We start from the raw sequence: 21,940 nt of genomic DNA, 5'->3' as shown, positions 1-21,940 counted from the left end.
GCGGGGTGGGGGGGAATGACAGAAAACTCTAAGGTTATATATACTATGTGAACTTGCTATTAAATCGGATTATTAGAAGAAAATAATTCATTTTAAGATCTCCATATACAATTAGTTGTTTAGTTAGTGATAAACAAGCAGCTAGGGAATATTGCTGATTTGCATGATTATGTACAGATTTACTATGAATCCATATGAATGTCACATCATCTTGTTTGTTTTTTGAGAGAGACTCTCATCAAGCATGGTCTAGCACCAAATCACTACACAGTCAAGGAGGACCCTGGACTTCTAACCCTCCAGCTTCCCGCTTCCCAACTGCTGGGGTTAAAGGAGTGAACCAGCATCACATGCCTGGCTTTACCCTACATTCAAAATGTTGATGGCACAATAAAAATTCTGTCCAACTAGTCATGGAAGCTTACAACTACAAACCTAATATTCAGGAGCCTCAGGCAAGATTGCTAATGAATTTGAGGCTAGCATGGGCTACATATTGAGTTTTAGACAGCCTGAGCTATAGAGAGAGACCTTGCCTCAAGTAGATGATGATGGTGGTGGTGGTGGTGGTGGTGGTGGTAGTCATAGGAAATAGAGAAGGGGAGGATAGGAGAAGAAGGATTTTAGCAGTGACAAGAAGTAAAGTTTTCAGCATGGGGATACATACACAATCCCAGCTCTTGGGAATCTGAGAGAGGAGTCTCGTTAAGTTGGAGGCCAGCTCTGTTTACACAGCAAGACTATGCCTCACAAACCAAAACAGAAAACCTGTGAGTGTGCAGGTTTATAACAAACATCGTGACTTTGAAGTTAGTGGTGACCTTTGGGTAACACACTTCCGGAAGGAGACCGGAAAGAGCCATGTCTGACTGTGCCTGCCTGACGGCAGCGCAGGACATCTCAGATGCCGAAAGATCTAGTCTCGAATTTTATTGAGCCTGTGCACATTACAATTTCTTGCCCTTGCTGTGAGTCTTTGTTCAACTATTTGATTTATCTAACTGCATAGACACCAGTGCTTTTAATTTTTAGTAGTTTGGGTACTTTCAGATGTTATTAATACTGTCCTTGTGAGTTCTGTTTGTTATTTTGAGTGTTAGGTTTTACAGAATGTTATTAAGAAAGAAGTCAGCCTCAGAAAGCGGTGGAGCATATTAAGAACACGTGAGCAGCCACTGAGCAGGACCAGCTCTGAGGCCCTGTGTCAGCTCCCTCAGGTCCCACAGAACATTTCCCTTCCCCAACCTTTCCGCTGTTTACCTATGTTTAGTTTCACTGATCAACCTTTTATTCTCTTAAGCAGCTGTGGGCACTGACCTGCCTGACAGCATCCACACTGAATCTTAGATTAGGATACCTTGATGCTTTTCAATTTGATAGCATGGCTTTATTCCTTGATGACCCTGAGCAATTAAAGGTTTAGAAAGTGTGTCAGACCCGGGAGACACTGAGTTTCATTTTATTTTGGTTTTGGCAATAGCTTGGAATTTTCTATGAACTGCACTAATCCTTTCGACATTTTTTTTTCCTGCTGTAAAACAAAGCCTGGAAGTCTAAATCTCAAAGGCATTAACCAACAGCAAGTCTCCTGCCACCACTAATGTGCGCCACTCCTCACATATCATGTCCTCGTGTGTGATAGGCTCCGAGGTCTCGGTGGAGCTTCTACTCTTCTGGCACTGTGACACCTGGATGTTTGTTCCTTCATTCAAATGTCAAGCGGTCACCTTACACTTGGGGCCATGCTCAGGGTGCTTAGCAATGCAAACACAGAGACACACAGGCTTTCTGTTGCTCAGAAACGTTTCAAAACGGACTGGTGAGAACCAAGTAAATTGATAACATATAATCCAAAATTGTGTCAGTTTTTATGAAACAGAGGACAGAGGAGCAATGTGTGTCCTCAGAAACGTGGATTAAAGTACAGGCGCACCCGTCTGAGCTGACATACGTTGGAAGGCCACAGCATGTGGGGACTCACTGGGGGAAGAGGTTGCAAGCAGAGAGGTGTCAAGGGTCATAGGTCAGAAAATCTGGGAAAAAGCTGGTGATGTCAGAGGAAACAAAAAGGACGCCACTGGGACCAAGGCATGGGGGACAGGAGAGTCATGCCACATGGGAATAATGGGACATAAGTAACAGTGAGTCATGGTACTATCCAGAGTTCAGGTGGCAAAGGACTGTAAGGACATATGCCAGAGAGTATTGGGAGGACACTGAGGGAGGAGCACATGTGTGTGTGTGTGTGTGTGTATGTTTATGTGAGCATGCTACCATCACAGGGGAAGTGAACCAAGTGTTACAGCACTTGGTGGCTTGGCTGATCCAAGAACTTTTCTACTTTGGTTTTGGTTTTGCTGGTGACAGAGACAAAACAAGGGAGGAAGGGGCTGGGCAGTGTGAGGAATCCCAGAAGTGTCCACCAGCTTTCTAGAGCGTTAGAAAAGTAAAGACAAGCAGAATACGAGGAACCAGAGCTGGCAGGAGCTGCTGAGTAGAGACTTCATTATTTCTTCTTTATTTCTGATTAAGTTCCAGGACACATGAGGAAGGTTATTTAGAGAGAGAGAGAGACTGCAGCTTCGCAGAGGGAGAGGTAGAATATTTCTATTTTATTGGTTGAAAAAGAAGGTTAGTGGCTGTTGTAGAATATTTGATCGCATTGTGAAACCCGAGATTGTATTATTTACTGAAAAAAAAAAAAACAAACTGTTTCTAGTGGAGGTGTGGCTCAGCCCTTAGCACACATGTTTTGTCCCTCGGCTGGAATAGAAAAAGCCCTGAGAGTACACACCTTTAATTCCAAACAATGAAGGTGAAGTTAGTTTATAGAAAAATGCACCCATGTTTGAAACTGATATCTAATTGAGTGCCACTCAAATTAATAAATCAGAGAAAGATACGACAGTATAGGATATGCCTAATTCACATGAGAAGAGAGAGGAAAAAGAGAGGCTATTTAAGAAAGCAGTGTAGAGAGAGGAGAGAGGAAAGGAGACAGTTTTACTGGAACAGTTGTTCATAGACAGGTTGCAGGAGAGAATAACCTAGACCCAGGTGAAGACAGAATGAGCCAGAGGATAAGAAGGAGCCAGAAGATTAGAACAGATTGCCAGAGTTGGTTTAAGGCCAAGCAGGGCAATTCAGGAGAAGGTAAGTACAACCAGGCAGCTTGGAGAGGAGTTTGAGACAGAACAGCTAAGTTGAACCAGCCAGCCAGAGCTCAGAAAGAATGAGAAAGGGTGAGCTTATCAGTTGTAAGTGTCAGAGGCTGAAACCATTATAGGCCTAGGTAAGACAGTATGGAGGCTAGAAGCTTTCAGGACTAGGCCTAGGTTAGCAGATGCAGGCACGGAGCAATGACAACAGGAGACTAGAAGGCACTTTTAGTAGTGGCATTTCCTCTTATCACTGAAGTGCTATCTTTCATGTTTCCACATTATGATAGCAGGTAAATTTGAGTCCCTTCTCATTTATACTTATTTTGAAGAAAACTCTATCTAGGCGTTAATGCAAAATCTACACATTCATCTAGACGCATTTTACTTGGTGTTTGAACAACTCTTGCTCTTCCATCCTAAAAGTTAGATCTCCTCTCTGTTTCTGATTCTCAGCTAAGACCAAACATTCAATTCTTTCTTTCTGGCTTCCTTCTATGACTCAGAAAAGCAGTGGTTCCCATGAGGCCCTTAGGCAGCCCTGCCTCTGCAGGCTGACGGCTTGGGGAAGACACTAGAGTGGATGCTGGCTGTCTGCATCTCCCATCAGTACAGACGAAGATGGAGATGTATCATGAGAACAATGTGGCAGGGTAAGAGCTCCATCGGAAGTCAAGATCTGTCAGTCAAGAAAAGTGAGGCGAGGTCTCAACATTCACAGCCTTGCTCCTGAGGATGTCTGCATGCTTGATATTCCTACTGAAGCAAAGAGGAACCGTTCAGAACCTTCCAAAGAAAAGGCTGTCATTATATCACCTGATGCAGCTGTGCTTCTTTTTCTCCAATCTATCTTCCAAGAGGAAACCTCAAACAAGTTTGACCTAACAAGTAGGATGCTGACAATCCAGGAGTAGAAATAGGTAATTCTTACCCTCACTATCGGGTAATGGGATACAACAATGTTAGAGTAGGTAAAAGAATTTGGAGAGGTTTCCTATTAGTTGTGCGAGTCTGGGTTCTTTCCTTCTCTTTACAGTTTCCTCTGCCAGCATAAAGTTTTAAAACAAATGGATAAGCTGGAGAGTGGGTCAGCAGTGTGCTGTGCGTTCATGCTCTGGAGTGCATTCCTGGGTGAAGTTTCACTGCGTGGTGCGATATGTGAGTAGCTCTTAAGGCTTTGAGGATGTTTTGTTTTCCCAAGTAATGATGAGAACAGGAACGTGTCAATCCTGCAATCTAATAATGGTTCAAAAGTCAAGTGTGCTCAGGAATCGAAATATTACTCCAGTTTCAAGGATATTTGGAAATAAAATGGAAACTTCAAACTTTGAAATTTAATTACCCAAGTGATATCATCAGTAACACAGATTATCTGACATGGGAAGTAGTCTAATATTTAAAAAACAAAAAACAAACGAGTCAAGCATTAGCTTTAAAAGATCACAAAATACCAACCACTTCATTCAAACATCATATTTTTTCATGTTTTATTTTTAAAGATGGGGCCTACTAGCTAATACTGACCATCTAATTTATTATTTCCCTGCGTGGAATTGTCATGAAGCAGTACAAGAGTCCCCACACACTGGCAGATGATGCCTGCTTTCCAGTCAAGACTGCTGACTTAGAGAGAATGGACACCTTCCCATCACTAGTCTTAAGGTTTCTATCTGAGAGCTTTGGGCTGCGTCTCCTGAAGACTTGGCCTGGGTTGGTCATGCATGATTATCCATTTTACTCCTAAATGCTTTATCATGTCTTCTGCTTTTAAGGAATAAAGTTGGTCTTGTGAGCTGTACGGGGTGCTAATCCTAAAACGAGTATGAAAAAGAAACACTCCCCGGAAGAAACACTGTGACGTGGGGTTGTATCACCCAGATGCACGATACATGAAGCCCAGCAACGGAACGGCTAGCACTAGAAAAGTTACACATCTACTGAGACCGGCCAATGGAGCACAAGGTCAAGAAACAGAGCCCCCAAGGCAGGGAGAGACGCTGAGCTCTTGCACCACCAGGAGAAGATGCGTCGATCAGTAAAACACATGTCCTGGGAAAATGAAGTTGGAATCAAATTTCCTGTCATGCATGAAAAAAACTTGAGGGCAGGCAGGGGAACCAGGAAGATAGATCAGAGCTACAAAAGAATGAGAGAGACTGGGGAACTGCAAACTACGGGAAGCTCTTTTCACCTAGGTTTGAGAATCAAAGGTCAAAAGAGAAGACTGACAAATCCAAAATAACACTGGAATGGGCATGGCCTCAGACACTGATGAGCCAAGCTGAGAAAGCAAGAGGAGAGTGGGTGGAAAACCTGCAGCTTCTGTCAGAGACTCTGAGTATATTTCCCTACTACAGAGGCTGCTAGAATCAGTAAGAAAAAGGCAATTCCAATAGAAAAATTGTGTGTGTCTATAATGCGACAATTTATAGAATATACATTCCTAATACATATTTATAACTGAAAACAAGCATGCTCAAGCTCAGTCTGGGATATGCAAGTCAAAACAAAACAAAACAAACCCTAACCTGATGCTGTTAGAGAGCAGATGGGGCTGAATTCAGTAAAGTCAGCTATGAAGAGAAAAAAACCAAAGCCCTGTTAGATGGATTATGGAAAAAATTTATGTGATCTAGTCATAGGAATGCCATCTACTTGCCCAAAGGATAATATTCATGGGTATTATTTACTTAAAATTAAGAAAATGAGTCTTTGTTTTAAAATAAAGAAACTAAATGTAACTTGTTAATATATGTAAATTAAAACCAAATATTTATTACTCACACATGTAGGGCAGCTGGATATTGTACCTTCCAACCTCACAGTTGATCCCTTTCTTTAAACAATGCCTACATGAAACCCCCTTCCCTAGATCATCAGTGAGATCAAAAGAGTATGAAACATAGACAAGGTTCCTCACCACCATTAACTTCAGTGCTATTGCACGCAATGGCTGACCACATCTACAAGACTCTCCCTTCCATGCGTTTGTCTGCTTTCTATGAGGTCAGAGGCATGAGGCACAGAAGCAAGAATAGGCATGATGGGAAGGGACTGAGGCAGGGATGCAGGCCTAGAGCATCACAACGGGTACAAGCTCAGATGTTTGCCATCAAGCTCAGAACCAAGGACAGACATGAGAGGCCACGGGGGAATCTAATCTCAGGGGAGGAAAGGCTGAGCACAACAAGGTGCACTCCAGGTGGAAGAGGACTGGGAATGAGAAGCAGAGAAGGAATAAAAATCAGTTAAAGTTAAAGTTAAAGGGTCAAGTTCATCTGCACGGGACACCTACCAGCCACTTTTCGTATTCACTGATGGCTTGCTTGTCTTTGTCTTTCTTCTCCGCTCTCTTCAGCTCTTCCTTTCTTCTCTCATTTATTTTCTCCTTCTCCTTTTGCTTGAGGAGAGCTTCCTTTCTCTCACTCCTGTGGAGGAGAACATGAAACACAGGGAGGTTAAAGAAGAGTATATGCCTGCGATGGCCTCCTGTAGCTTTGAAAGCCATGAGGTTGAGAGGCCTGAGGAGACCTGTAAGCAGTAATTAACTCCTTAGGGAAGCCTCAAGCATTAACATGAACCTACCGAACTGCGCATCGTGGGGGGAATTACCATTTTTCAAAAGCAGTTACACTGTCTTTCTTTTTCTCAGCAACCGCTTCCTCTTCTTTCTGTTTCTTTGCTCTTTCATATTCTTTCTCCCTCCTGGTCTTCTCTTTGAGGTATTCTAGCTTTTTCTCTTTCCATTTTTCAAATGCCTAAAAAAGTTCAGAGTGACTCTCTTACTTGCCATGGCTTTTTCTGAGGTCAGCCTAAGTACAAGAAATCCTGCATTCAAGCCCAGCACTGAAGGGCACCGAGAGCACAGTCGGCCCCCCCGGGGCACTCACTTGCAGGGCCTCGCCTTTCCTCACAGCATTTTCTTCTTCTGTTTTCTTCTTGTTCTTTTCCTCCAGCCTCTTTTTTGCAGCTATTCTCTTTGCTTCCTTTTCTTTCATGGCCTTCCAGGCCTCAAAGGACGCCAATGCTTCCTCTCTCTTAGCAGCTTTTTTCTATGTTGATTAAAAACAAAAAACCAAAAAACAAAAAAAGCATACAGTGATGTGTCTACACAGGAGTCGAAGCCTAGACATAAATGTAGAAGTATGTATTTGCCTTTAAATGTCCCAACAGTTATCATACAAGGAAGCGACAATGCAGTTAACTTAGTCAGAATAATTTGGACAAGCTGATCTACAAAAATTGTTCCTCCAATTATTCCCTGCTTTTTACAATGTCAAAGCACTTATCATGTTGACCTACTTAGAATTCATGAGAACGAAGCGTCTATTGACCTTGGGAAGATGCTAATAAATGTTTTCAAAATAAACTACGCCAGGCTAACTGGTCCTATAAAATGTTTAGTAACAATATCATGAAAGTTAAGAGATTATAAATTACGGTAAGTTGCCCAAGGCATACTGGGTGTGATGCTTGACTTGATCCCTGTTTTGGTACTAGGCAGAACTGTCCTATAACGTGAACATATACCAAATGTTAAATAAGGGAATAGCACTGTAAAACATGTAGGGGCTGTACCAGAGCTGCTGTGAAACAAACATAATGAATTTACTACTCTCTAAGCCTCATTAAGGCCTCAAATACGGTTTAACCTTAGAAGACCTAGATCGCATCACAAAGGTGACATAATTCAGCAGCAAAAGAACCCAAGGGCACACTCAGCACTCAGAGGCGCAGCCCCTGGAGGCTGCTGCACAAAGAACTGCCTGGCCCCATGCTGCTCAGTGGAGGAACATGTCCCTGTGCACCTACTTTAGTGTGGATCAGTACAGTGAAGTGGGAGAGAAGAAGATGGGGGCTCTCAGGTGAGAGGAACAGAGCGGAATCACAGTGGGGACAGGACAAAAGTCTCCCAAAAGAGGGGAATGCAGATCAGAGGTCATAACAGGAATTGGAAAAACAGAACAGGAAAACTGAAAGCCAGTGTGTAGCATCTAAGTTCTTGGCTAAACTCTGATCAAAGTCAATTTCTGTAACTGAATCTGTTGGTCACACAAATCCTAAGTTCACAGTCAGCCCTGCTGCTTCTAGCTTATGCGCATAAAGCTTACAATGTATGTGTTTTAATGTAAAAGTGAAATTGAACCCAAACTAAAAAGATGAAATCAGTTCTTCAATATGTCCATTTTACCACTTAGAAATAGTTCATTCGCTAACATTAAATATTCAGAGACATTTTGCCGATGTAAAATTCTATCTTTTATGATTCTGTCTTTGTGATACCTGTTCATTTTGGATCCTCAAGTTTTCGCTTTCAATTCTTTTTATTCTGTGCATTTCATGTAAATACACATTTTTCTTTTCTAACCACTCCTATGAAATTAAAGAAAAAAAGGTTATATGACACTATAAGGTGTCCAAATGACCTAGAATTTTTATCTTCTAAAATATTTGTTGAAAGAAACCACCACGAAATTAATATGTTTTATCTAAAGTAGTATTCTCTTTCCAATAATACTGTAAAACATGAAGATGAATATTGCTGTTTAAGAAAAATCATATGTTAGCTGGGCAGTGGTGGCGCACACCTTTAATCCCAGCACTTGGGAGGCAGAGGCAGGTGGATTTCTGAGTTCGAGGCCAGCCTGGTCTACAAAGTGAGTTCCAGGACAGCCAGGGCTACACAGAGAAACCCTGTCTCAAAAACAAAACAAAGCAAAAAAAATTAATAATAATAATAAAATAAATAAATAAAACAAAACAAAAAAAGAAAAGAAAGGAAAACCATATGTTTATCATCTTTCTTTATTGCAAGACTGAAATGATTTCCTATAATGGTTAAGTATATCAATATTTTACACTGAAATCCAAGAGTAAAATTTTCTGTAATAGATTATATTCTGTGTAACAAAACAAAAATAATTTTTCTTGAAGTTGTGAAAAAATTAGGAAAATTGGTCTGTGAAACTTAACAAAGTCTCAGGAAAGAAAAACTTTAAAAAAATTGTTGATCATGACCCACATAAACATTCATAAGAACAAAATAAAAGGCATGTAGATTTTACAACAGACTGGATTCAGCCGTATCTCTATATACAACAATATCTTCTCTTTCCTTAAAAACACTATTTTTATATTTTAAGCAAAATATGGCAACAAATACTTGAGAAAAACTCTCAGGATTTCCCACATACTTGTAAGGAAAAAACCTCTCTCCCAGTGATAGTGAGTGTCCAGTGACAGTGACTGTCTAGTGACAGTGAGTGTCTAGTGACAGTGAGTGTCTAGTGACAGTGAGCCCAATGACAGTGAGTGTCCAGTGACAGTGAGTGTCCAGTGACAGTGAGTGTCTAGTGACAGTGAGCCCAATGACAGTGAGTGTCCAGTGACAGTGAGTGTCCAGTGACAGTGAGTGCCCAATGATAGTGAGTGTCCAGTGATAGTGAGTGCCCAGTGACAGTGAGTGCCCAGTGACAGTGAGTGTCCAGTGAGTGAGTGTCCAGTGACAGTGAGTGTCTAGTGACAGTGAGTGCCCAGTGACAGTGAGTGTCCAGTGAGTGCGTGTTCAGTGACAATGAGTGTCCAGTGACAGTGAGTGTCCAGTGACAGTGAGTGTCCAGTGACTGTGAGTGCCCAGTGACAGTGAGTGTCCAGTGACAGTGAGTGTCCAGTGACAGTGACTGTCCAGTGACAGTGAGTGCCCAGTGACAGTGAGTGCCCAGTGACAGTGAGTGCCCAGTGACTGACAGTGAGTGTCCAATGACTGACAGTGAGTGCCCAGTGACAGTGACTGTCCAGTGACTGACAGTGAGTGTCTAGTGACAGTGAGTGCCCAGTGACAGTGAGTGACCAGTGACAGTGAGTGTCCAGTGACAGTGAGTGCCCAGTGACAGTGAGTGCCCAGTGACAGTGAGTGACCAGTGACAGTTAGTGTCCAGTGACAGTGAGTGCCCAGTGACAGTGAGTGCCCAGTGACAGTGAATGCTCAGTGGCAGTGAGTGCCCAGTGACTGACAGTGAGTGTCCAATGACTGACAGTGAGTGCCCAGTGACAGCGACTGTCCAGTGACTGACAGTGAGTGTCTAGTGACAGTGAGTGCCCAGTAACTGACAGTGAGTGTCCAATGACTGACAGTGAGTGTCCAATGACAGTGAGTGTCCAGCCACCATTTTGGACAGTCGCCTTTTTTGTTGCGCAGGCGCTGTGGAAATCGTTGGTTCTCATTTAGGAAATATTTCCCCTTTTACCTGATAAACAGCTGCCCTTATGTGATCAGCCTTGTCTGGCTCTAGGCTCTGCTTCCGTGGTTGCTTCTGGTCCAAGACTTTCAAACTCCCTAAATAGTGTGAGGAGGTAGCTGCAGATGGACTTCTTTTTGTGGGACCGGATCTCTTTAAAAACTCAGAGGTCATCAGCCTGGGAAGTTCCAAACACACCAAGAGCATGTGTTAGAATTGTACTCGCCAGTTATTTAAAACTATATTCTAAAGCCAGGTGTGACACCTCACACCTATCTGCCCTACTCAGGAGGCTGAGACAGGAGGATTAACAAGAGTTCAAAATCAGCCAGATATACACAGTGGGTTCCAGGCTACCCTGGGCTAAGTGTGGGAACCCGTCTCAAACAAAATGAAACAAAATTATGACTGGATGTAATAAATTATATAATTGCTTTGAAAATAATCAGGTCAAAAGAAGTCATGTTTGATTAATTCCATTCAATATAATTTAAGCTTTATAACTTTGAACTATAGTTCTCTTCTTGGATACTTATACAGCCTCTTAAAGAAACATGATCACATCTCAAATTATATGAAAAATATCAACCAAGTAGGTTTTTTTTTTTTTTTTGGTTTTTCGAGACAAGGTTTCTCTGTGTAGCCCTGGCTGTCCTGGCACTCACTTTGTAGACCAGGCTGGCCTCGAACTCAGAAATCCGCCTGCCTCTGCCTCCCGAGTGCTGGGATTAAAGGCGTGCGCCACCACGCCCGGCAACCAAGTAGGTTTTAATCACTCTTTGAATATGTTATTGTATTATTCTGTTACTTGAGTTGTTACAGAGTTATGCTCTAGCTATAACTCTGGAAGCATGAGACCCTGTATTTAGGATATTTATGGGAAAATCTAGCCTACCTTCTCTCTTGGTGAATAAGGTTTACTGCATGGCAGGACTAGTCACTCATCTGCACACCCCTCATCTGCCCCTAACCCACAACAACCCTCCTGCTTCAGCCTACCAAGTGCTGGATCACGTGCCAGCATGCTTAACTTCAAATGCTTATCATTTTAATAAACTCATTTAGCCTGTGAAAACTGTTCAATTTTTTCCCATGTTTGAAAAACAAACAAACAAAAACACTTAATAGGAAAAAAAAATAGGTGCCGACCTTCAGCTTATGGCCATTTATATAGCCTGCTTATCAAAATACAGGAGCTTTAGACAAGGAGCGGTGCGTGAGATTAGGGAAAAAACACAGCTGGAGAAGAAAAGCCATAAGAAGACTGCCTACAATGATGGTTTTTCTACGAAAGAATAAAAGCAACACAGAGTTTTGCCATCAAGTATCCATCCCGGCAGACAGTGGAAACGACCAGGAAAATCCACAGCAGCAAGTGGAAGTTGTGCCTGGATTCTAGATTACGGTGAGTTTTGCTCGATTAGATCCCATGCAGACTTTTACCTGCCAGAGGCACTGGACACTCTGTTATTCGTTGTCTTTTTATTCTTCGTGTTTCTGTCTTCATTTGCTTTCTGGATGGAAAACACAGAAACATTATCACTCACCATGAGGATGCCAGGCTGGGAAGCAAAACTGAGAATAGCAGCAACGAGCTGCATCTAGAGCAGTGGCCCTCAACCTTCCTCAGCTGCGATTCCTTAACACAGTTCCTCAGGCTGTTGTGACCCCCACCATAAAATTATTCTCATTGCTATTTGCAAACTGTAGTTTTGCTACTGTCGTGAATTGTAGTGTAAATATCTAACATGCAGATGGTCTGAGGAGACCCCTGTGAAAAGGTTGGTTGACCCCAAAGGGATTGAGACCAACAGGTTGAGAACCTCTGCTACTGAGTCTGTCAGGCATGTTAGGCACTGGGGTGGGTCTGTATGCAGGATGGTCTCAAGGCTCCTATGCATCAGAGGCATGGATGGCACCATCACAGAAGTATTGTGGCTCACGACACAGACAGCACTGGCGACAGTGAGTGACCAGAGTGGGGATGAAGGGCTTCTCTGGTGAAGCTGACCAGAGGAGGGTCCTGGAAGCATGACGGGGGCTGAGGGGAAAGTGGAGGACAATGGGAAGGTCTACAGAGAAGAAGAAAGGCATGCGTGCTTTGCTGTAGTGAGCAATCACACAGAAAGAGGATGCTGAAGCTTAGGGAGACGGAGAGGGGAACATGCATTCAAAGAAGGATTTGTGAGCTCATCAGATGGCGCTAAGGAGCATGGACATCATTCTCGTGCCCAGAAACAGCAAATAAACTGTACCAGGGGGACTGCTGGGTTCAGAGTGGGAAGGATCACTCAGCAAAACGTAAGAATAAAACAGTGCCTCATAAGACTATGACCTTACTGTGGTGTGTAAACTTCGTAGTTTAGCTTAGACTTGTCCCTGTTCTAATTGGCCATCTATATTTCACAACAGACTCTTGCTTGTTACATACAGTTCCCAGTTCCACACAGGTGGGGGTGGCCTAGCAGAACAGTGAGAGTGCCGATGTAGTGCAGCCCTAGACCAGTGGTGCATGGGTGCTTCTGCACTGTGCCTGCGTGAGCCTCCCTGATATGGTTTGATCAAACTTTGGATTTTGCATTATGTTTATATTTGTATTACGTAAGGCAGCAGTGGGTTTGATATAAGCCAGTTCTTAGCCACTCGTACTGGCTAGGCATGGACATTAGCAATCTGACGCTGTAATAGGTTAAGACTAAAAGTTCAGAGGAAATAAAGACTAACAGGGCTACACTGTAAAATTTAAAGGCACAGTAGTCTGACATATCCTATCATAGAGAATCATAGTTATTATAAAAACCACAAATCTGTTCCTAACACTATAATAATGTTTCTGTCCTGATGATGGCCCTGTTCATCCACTGTCAAAGGGACAGACACTGAGAGACACTGGCCTGTCCTGGAACTCACTATGCAGCCAGAGTGTCATCACACTGCTCATTAAAACTGCTTATGTTTTGAAGTGAAATTAAAATTTCACCAGTGTAACAACTGGGTAGCTATTCTAGACAGCTGCATTGCATATGATCTGATCTAAGGAAACATACTTAAGGACACATATACTATATGGTTCTACAATCTTTTAAATTATATTACTAGGCCTGACAGTTTCCAGTGAACACTCCACTTCACTCAGGCCAAGGGCAAACTTTCCTTGAATTTGAAAGTTCATTGACTTGAGTAATGTCTACTTGAAAATATAATAGCACTATCAAAAGACACAGAGGTGCAGAGACGGAAACACGATACTGGATGGTTCTATTTCATGCGTGACGCTGCCTGCCATGGTACACATTACCACCGTACCTTGGCCGGCTCTGCTGGCTCAGTGGGTGTTATGACACTCGGGGATGTGGAGAGCAGTGGGTCAGTGGTGAGGTCATCTTCTGTAAATCCACCCTTCTCTCTTTCTTCCTCAAGGTCGTCAGCTGCCACCTGACCGTCCTTGGGCTGCTCCAGTTCAGGAGTAACACAGTTCACCAAAACTGAACTTCCTTCATTTTCATTTGATAGCAAGGAATCCCAGATTTCGGTAGGTTCTCCGTCATGATCTGTTTGGAGGCAGAGCACAGCGCTAGATCCTCCTCGTTCCACTCAGTGCATGGCAGATTCATTTACTCTCCTTCAAAGAAGTGTCGTCATACTTTCTAAAATGTTTCACTTTTAAGCGAATGCATGCATGGGCGTATGTATGTGTGCTTGTGTGTGTGTGTGTGTGTGACTATGAATGCAGATGCCCTTCATGGGCGTATGTATGTATGTGTGCTTGTGTGTGTGTGTGTGTGACTATGAATGCAGATGCCCTTCTCAGAGGTCATATGAGTCACAATCTCCAGCAGCTGTGAGGGGCCTGACATGGGTGCTGGGAATGGACTTGGGTGCTCTGGAATAGCAGCAATACAATATGCTCTTAACCACTGACCCCTTCTTTTGGAAAGAAGAGTTATAAAGCTAAAAGTGACCTTGAACCCCTGACCCATCTTCTTTTACCTCTCCAGTGCTGGAATTGTAGGTATGTGCCATGATGCCTGGCTATAATTTCTCTTTTCTTACAAAACAAAGCTATCTAATTAAATTTGAGCACACTCGATTTATGAATGCAAAAAAAAAATGCTTATTTGTGAGACATCTCACAAGTCTCACACTTAGAAAATACATCATGCGCATGATTAAGATGGAATAACTATTCCCAAGTAAAGGAGAACACGTATGTGAAAGTCAAGTGCCTGAGACTGCACTATCCACTCATAAAGTTCATATATTTGAAGCTAAAAGAGCATGCTGGGAAGGCAGGAGGCAAACAACTCCACACACTGTTGGTGGTAGCGGCTCTGGTGAACTGCACAGATTGGGGAGTTTGGGGGAACTGCACAGTGGTGGTTTGGATAGGTGTGACTCCCACAGACTCATGTGTTTCGATGCTTGGCCCATAGCCAGTGGCACCATTAGGAGGTGTGGCCTTGTTTGAGGGTGTGTGGCACTGTGGAGGTGGGCACTGAGGTCTCCCAAACTAACGTATGTGTAGCACACAGTCTCCTCCTGCTGCTTGCGAATGAAAATGCAGCACTCTCAGCTCCTTCTCCAGCACCACATCTGCCTGCACACTCCCCTGCTTCTCCGCCATGACATGACTAAACCTCTGAAACTGTAAACTAGCCCATTATTAAATGTTTTCCCTCGTTAGAGCTGCTGTGATCATAGTGTATTAACGTGCAATAAAATCCTAACTAAGACACACAGGTTGATGTAATTCATCTCAGAGATCTAGTCAAGGGCAGGTCATCTTTACCCCTTCAAGATGCACCTCAGATGAAGAAGGCACCAAGGGCTGGCTGGCTTGTTGCACACTCAGGCCTCCTCAGTACAGGCTCAAGCTCCACATCGGAAGACTAAAGTCCGGCTTCCACAGAATGGTTCCTATTTATAGGGACTCAATAACACTCTGAGACATCCAACAGAAGGAGCCAGCAGTCCCTGTATGATAGCAGTTTTGATTTCCACCAAGACCTAACTTGCAGTCACTGAAAAGTCTTAATTCTGCTGCTTTCATTATGGCTACTGGAGATGGGGGTGGGGAGGATGACTAAGTTTAACAATCATTTCCTCTTTACAGTTGTTATGTTCCAATCTGAAGAGCATCCATGACTGGATTCACTGCTACAATCTTTGGAGCTGTGAAAAGAACAAGGACTTAGGAGTCAGAGTCAAACTATGAGTCCACCACTGACCTTAGGCATGTGTCTCAATATCTCTGCACTTGAGTTTTTTTTTTTTTTTTTAATCTGTAAAATGACAAAAATTACACTATATAGTAAGTAACTATCTATTTTTGCCTCTCCGATGTTGTGACAAAATACTTGGCAAAACAACTTGGGAAGGACACAGTTTCTTCGGTTTACATGGCCTGATCACAGTCCACCCTTGGGAGAAGCCAGGACAGAAGCTCAAGCCTGGCACTAGAGCAGAGCCCATGTAAGAGAATGCTATTCCTTGCTTGCACCCCATACCTTATTTTTTATACAACGCAGGACCACCAGTCCAGGGGTGACATCACCCACAATGGGGTGGTTCCTACCATATTAATTAATCAAGAAAATGAGCCACAGGCTTGCCTACAGGCCACTCTGATGGAAGCATCTCCTCCACTGAGATTCTCCCTTCTGAGCTGTGTCTAAGTATGTGCCAGGGTGACTGAAACTAACCACTTAATGAATGCTAGCCACACACTACATTTTCTACACAACCCTTGCTTTCAGTTGCACTGAGCTATACATGTAACAACACTAAAGAAAGAAATGGCATTAACAATGCACAGGTCACATTTAATATGTGTCTATTCTCATAGTGTCCTCGGGGCTCCTTATGCACCCCTAATTTGTAAAATTCTCACAACCACGGCCATCTAAGAATAGTTCACAGGCCCAGAGAGGCTTGCTACTCTGCCATGTGTCTCCATCTGGATAAAATGTCCAGGTATTATGTTGTGTTATCTGCATGGTTAAAGCAACACACACACACACAATTCAGGTTCTCCTTAAGTCATCTCCCCAGTTCTCCTTGAGAGTATGCTGGAGGCATAAAAACACTTTAACACTTAATTTTCACAAGAGTCTTTTGAGACAGGACCTACAATACATTGGGGAATCAAAGGCACTGGGAAATTAACTTCTGTGTTCTGAAGTCTCCCAGTCAATTGCACAGTCAGGATTAAAACTCACAGAAAAGCAAACATACTTTTCCCATAAATATTCACAATACAGGACACTAAGTAATTAATACAGAGGTCACAAAGAAGATATAGTAAGAGGTGTGACTACCTTTCATGGGCACCTTTGCCTGAGATCCCGGTGATGTGCAACCTCCGGGGCTTTCTTTGAGGGAAGATGAGGTCAGACTTTGTAAGAGCGAGTCCTATGAAAAAGTATTACCATATACGGTTAGCCCTGAGGACTCCCAGAGGCAAGAGAATCATTAATCCTGCTGTTAGTCCTAGAAAGTTCGCTCAAGGGTTAAGAGTGCTTCCTACTCTTCCCCAGGACCCCAGCTCAGCTCCTAGAACCCATGCAGGCAGCTCACAACTGTCTGTAACCTCAGCTCCGGGGGACCTGACATTCTCTTAGGCCCTGCACGTGCCAAACTCTCAGGAAGGAAACACCAGGGGCCAGTAAGATGGCTCAGGAAATGAAGGGCTTCCTTCACAAGCCTGACCACCTATGTTCAATGCCCACCCACGTAAGGTCGGAAGATTGTAAGTGTCACAAATGTGACCTCTGTCCACCACAGGCAAGTCAAAGCATGCACAGGCGCACAGAGGCAATGAACAAAAGTAGTAATAGATGCAATGTCAAACAGGACAGAAATAAGGGAGAGAAAAAACAAACAAACAAACAAAACCCAAAGTTCATCAACTTTGTCTTTACAGATGTCTCTGCAAAGAAGACTCCAGCCCCAAATATTTTACCCATGAACCTTCTAATTTAACTTTCATAACTGTGCATTTTATAACAAACTCCTAACAGAGAGAGAAGACACAGGCACACAAACACAGTAGCAGATAATCCCATCTGACTAACATTCAAGCCTGATTACATCTTAGAAAAAACTCATATAGCACTATCCTTAATATACTTATCCATCCACACACGAATATGAGAGGCTTAACGAAAGAGTAACAAATCAAATCACAAAAATGACAGATAACTCCTTGATCAATCATGGTGTAAGCCAGGAACGTCCACCCCGCTCACAGGTACACACTCTGAAGAAAGGCAAGAGGAGGATGCAGAGAGGAAGCCAGTGTCCCTCCCTTTCACCTCTTCAGTATCTGCTGTGATATCGGGCAGAGGAGGAGGCGAGGCGTTATGTGAGAGCCACACAGAGATGACGGGGCATGAGAACTGCTGGACACACGGAACCAAGCCGTGAGGAGACAAAGGCTCCACACCCAGGAAAGAGAAGCCCTGGTCTAGGCACATGGGATATGCCCTGAGAGTAACCTTCAGGTATCAGAGAAGAGCTAGGGAGAGGTACAGTGAGCAGTAGGGAACATGAATTGTTAAAAAATAGTGTCCAGCAGGACAATAGTTCACCATTATGGGTTAGACTACATGAACGAGGCCTCAAGACTGCCTCAGGGCCTGGAAACATTCCGTGACTTACAGCCAAGAAGTCCAACCTCAAACACTAACAGTGTGATGACAAAGCTGAGGAAAGCCTGGAGGGAAGCACAGGGCTGAGGCAGTGGTGAGGTGCTGGGTACAATCCTATGAGACTTGTCTTACTGTGCTGCTAGTTCAAAACAAAAAGGAGCACGCGCGCGCACGAGCGCGGTGACCTCTGCTGTAAGTACCATGTTTGCAAATGTAATTGTAGTTACGATGAAGGCATACTGCCCTAACTCTGATAGTACTTGTTTTAGAAAAAAAAGAGGGACACAGAGGCACGGGGCCTGGTGATGGAAGCAGTGTGTTATGATGCCTCTTTAGACCAGGGAGGGCCAACAGATGCTGGCCCCCACCAGAAGGTGCACAATGCAAGAAGAGAGGTCCTGTCTAGGGTCTTAGAGAGGATGGCCTGACGCTTAGATTTCAGAACTACAAAAACAAAATTCCTCCTCTTGTCAGTCTCCTGGCTTACAGCACTTTGTTCCAGCATCTATAGGAATCCAATCCCAAATTCACTAGAGCAGGTAACTGTATTAAATACATAAAAATCACTGTTTGGGCTCCTCTCTTGATTTTTCAGAACAAAATTAAGAACTAGCCAGAGGTCACTGTCAGCTCTAAAGGAGACGAGACGGGGTCTGACTTGAGGTGGCAATGCATGAGCTCAGGTCCTGAGGTCTAGCCACACTACCTCTCTGAGTGTGTCCTTTCACACCTACACTGCAGATGACTGGAAAGAGATGGGACCCTGGCCAGGCTGCTTGCAGCTCACCTTCCTGGGTCTGCCCGAGCAGATACAGGAGGAAAATGGACTTTGCTGAGACATGAGCTTGAGTTAGCTTTGACAGGTGATCTCCCTGGTGACAGGAACCTGGGGATGGATCAGGTCCCAGAGAAGACAGAGCAGTGCCCTGAGACTCAGTCCGGCCAAATGAAGGAAATGAACTAAAATGTCCTTAGCCAAAGTTATATAAGCAAAGACAAATACATAATCATTATTATCATTTAAGATAGGCTACACTATAAATACCCAGAAAGGGAAAATTATTTTAGTATTTCACTTTCTCTGAAATCAGATGCAGCTCACTATAACTGATATATTACAGCTTTCTAGTGGCATATAAAACCATGCTACCTACATCTTCAGTTAAGGGAATTTTAGGCTCAATAGGATCTAGTATACTAAAGAAGTGAGATCTCTTTATCAATCGCAAAAGAAACTGAAAAACACAGACACAGACACAGACACAGACACACACACACACACACACACACACATCACACAGGACAGGTCTGAAAGTGAAGTACAATTCAATAGTTCCACATTATGCCAACCTCAAGATCAAGGTTTTCCGAGTATATTTTTTCCTCAGTTTGCAACTCTGTGCCATTCTGCCTTGGAAGGGAAGGTATGGGAGCAGAGTCTTCGCTTATGGAATGTTCTTTATCAACTCCTGGTCTGACTCCCTCCTCAGTGTGGCTGCTCTTTTTTAACATGCTCCTTGGCCGGGGTGAAGGCTTAAAGTGGCCATCTGCATCAAAACCACTGCTGGTTTCCCCTGAAAAAGAAAATGCTTTCGGGTGAGTGTATGAACCTGACCGCAGCTTCAGCTGCCCCCCCCCCCACAGTGCTCAGAGCCTCCAGGGAGCACACATGTCTCCACAGCTCCAATACAGCACAAATAGCTGAGACTTCATGATCAAAAGCCAAGAATTGTTGCCATCCTGTAATTAGCTAATTAGTCTAATTTAGTTTTATAAAAAGTCCATTTTGCCCTTATGAGTTCATATAGCATTAAAAAATTTTTTTTTCAAAAACATAAACCATCACACACTCTTCCTTCTATAAAACGAAAGCTCTACTGAAGCCAGATTCTAAATACTTAACTGGACAAGGCGAAGGTAAGTGTTGTTACAATCATGCAGAGAATGATCTGCCCTTCAGAGGATGGGAGGCCTCTCACTGGAGGAAGGGAGGCAAGGCAGGGCTGACTAGAGAGCTCTTCCATCCAGGAAGCTTCCTTAGCAATTACATTGGTACAGCAGGTGCTTAGCACTCAGCGCTTACGGTAGCACACACAGTGCTTAGCACTCAGGAAAACTGAGTGCAATCCCCAGCGTCACAGATGCAGGATAGGAACTTCAAAGGAAACTTTTACAGGCATTGAGTTCTGTTCTTTCTAAAATGTAAACAACCTGCTGCTGGCATACTTTTAGCTAGCAAATACTGATGGGGAGATTTTTCCATGTACATACTTTTAACCTAAATTTACCAGTCATATGCATTTATGTTCTAACCAATTTATTCTTCTAGAACTTTAAAACTGAGCTAACCCAACACACACCTCCTTTGTGACTATGAACGCCTCGTGAAATGTTGCTAGAGGATTCCAAAGCCATGTCAAAATGGTGCCACTATGCCTCTGCCTCGCTGTTTGCTTTAGCTCTTCATAAACTCTGGCCAATGTTCAACCCAACAGGTAATTGCCTGCCCAAGTTACTTTCACTTTTCTGTATATCAGAACATCAAAGGTTCCACCAATACAAACTGGTCACCCTTATTCTGTGTCCGCCCCATTCCTGGCTCTTCCTGTTTCTAAATACTGCTTCCCTGATAATGACCATAAGCCCCATCATTCCTCTCTATAGAGTCCTTGGGGCTCCTCCTCATCCAACCCTAAGCAGCCATGCTCAGTGGCCTGTGAGGTGTCCCTGTCCAGTTGCTGACCACTCGTGCTGCCTGCTTCCTGGCTCTTCCACTTTGGAACTTGTGTTCTGGGGACTCAGGGACCTTATCTGTTTTGCAGGCAGGCACAGACTCTCTACAACACGTCTTTCTCAAGGAACATGTGCACGTCTAAAACATCTGCTCCTGGCTTCTTTTCTGACAAATGTGCGTGGGGTTCGAGCCTCAGCTCCAATCATCGCGCCAAGAAGCTGTCGCATTATTTTTGTTTGCATTGTGTCATGAGCTACCTCTTAAAATACTTTCTCATGCTCAGTACAGTACTGCCTGTGGCACAATGTTGAACTGATCTCTAGAACATGTTCGCCTTGCACAACGAATACTGTATACTGTTGAATAGAAACACCCAATGATCTGCTCTCTCCGGTCCCCAGAAATTACTGTTCTATTCTCAGTTTCTGTGAACCTGACCCCTTTGGAGGACCCATGCTTCCCTTTTAGCTCTGACACTTGTCTCCGTAAGCTTCCCAGGAGAGCCTAACCTTGGAAGGGCTGCAGGGATCGATTTTTTGTCAACTTGACCTACACCTAGACATGTCTTGGAGGAAAAGAATCTCAACTAAGAAACTGACATTTAGGCAAGTGTGTGGGCATTTTCTGATTAATGAGGAATGTGCAAACAGCCAGCCCATGAGCATGGTGCTACTCTCGGCAAGCGTTCCAGGGTTGTGTAAGAAAGCAGGCTGAGCAAGTCAGTACCCAGCATTCCTCTGCTTCATTCAGTTTCAGCTCCGCCCTGGGTTCCTGAGTGAGGCTCCTGTCCTGGCTGTCCTGGATTACAGATGCTAACATAATAAATGCATTCTTCCTTGTGCTACTTTGAATTGGATCAGCTTCCAAAGACTCAAGTTTGAATGCTGAGGGAGTGGCAGTAGGAGGTGTGGCCTTGTTGGAGTGGGTGTGGCCTTGCTGAAGAAAATGTGTCACAGGAGGTGGGCTTTGAGGTTTGAAATGCTCAAATTTATGGATGTTTTGAGAAAGTGGGGGAAAGCCTCGAAGATATGAGCACAGGGGAAAAATCCCTGAATAGAACAGCAATGGCTTATGCTGTAAGATCAAGAATAGACAAATGGGACCTCATAAAATTGCAAAGCTTCTGCAAGGCAAAAGACACCGTCAATAAGACAAAAAGGC

The 21,940-nt window shown here is 43.6% G+C and overlaps 1 protein-coding gene across 2 annotated transcripts in view; it reads right to left on the bottom strand.

Moving 5' to 3' along the window:
* Positions 1-21,940, bottom strand: part of Map9 (microtubule associated protein 9) — a 37,074-nt gene that overhangs the window by 4,157 nt on the left and 10,977 nt on the right. For both annotated transcript variants that reach the window (XM_021158535.1, XM_029475490.1), the window contains exons 5-13: positions 19,396-19,619; positions 16,714-16,807; positions 13,703-13,947; positions 11,840-11,910; positions 10,406-10,574; positions 8,442-8,531; positions 7,049-7,210; positions 6,771-6,916; positions 6,454-6,586 (exon numbers count right to left, since the gene is read on the bottom strand). In XM_021158535.1, the coding sequence (XP_021014194.1) occupies positions 6,454-6,586; positions 6,771-6,916; positions 7,049-7,210; positions 8,442-8,531; positions 10,406-10,574; positions 11,840-11,910; positions 13,703-13,947; positions 16,714-16,807; positions 19,396-19,619 (1,334 nt within the window). The remainder of the gene's footprint in view (positions 1-6,453; positions 6,587-6,770; positions 6,917-7,048; positions 7,211-8,441; positions 8,532-10,405; positions 10,575-11,839; positions 11,911-13,702; positions 13,948-16,713; positions 16,808-19,395; positions 19,620-21,940) is intronic.

The sequence above is a fragment of the Mus caroli genome, chromosome 3 (assembly GCF_900094665.2).
Source record: "Mus caroli chromosome 3, CAROLI_EIJ_v1.1, whole genome shotgun sequence".
Lineage (NCBI taxonomy): Eukaryota > Metazoa > Chordata > Mammalia > Rodentia > Muridae > Mus > Mus caroli.
This window is presented reverse-complemented; position numbering and strand designations above follow the sequence as displayed.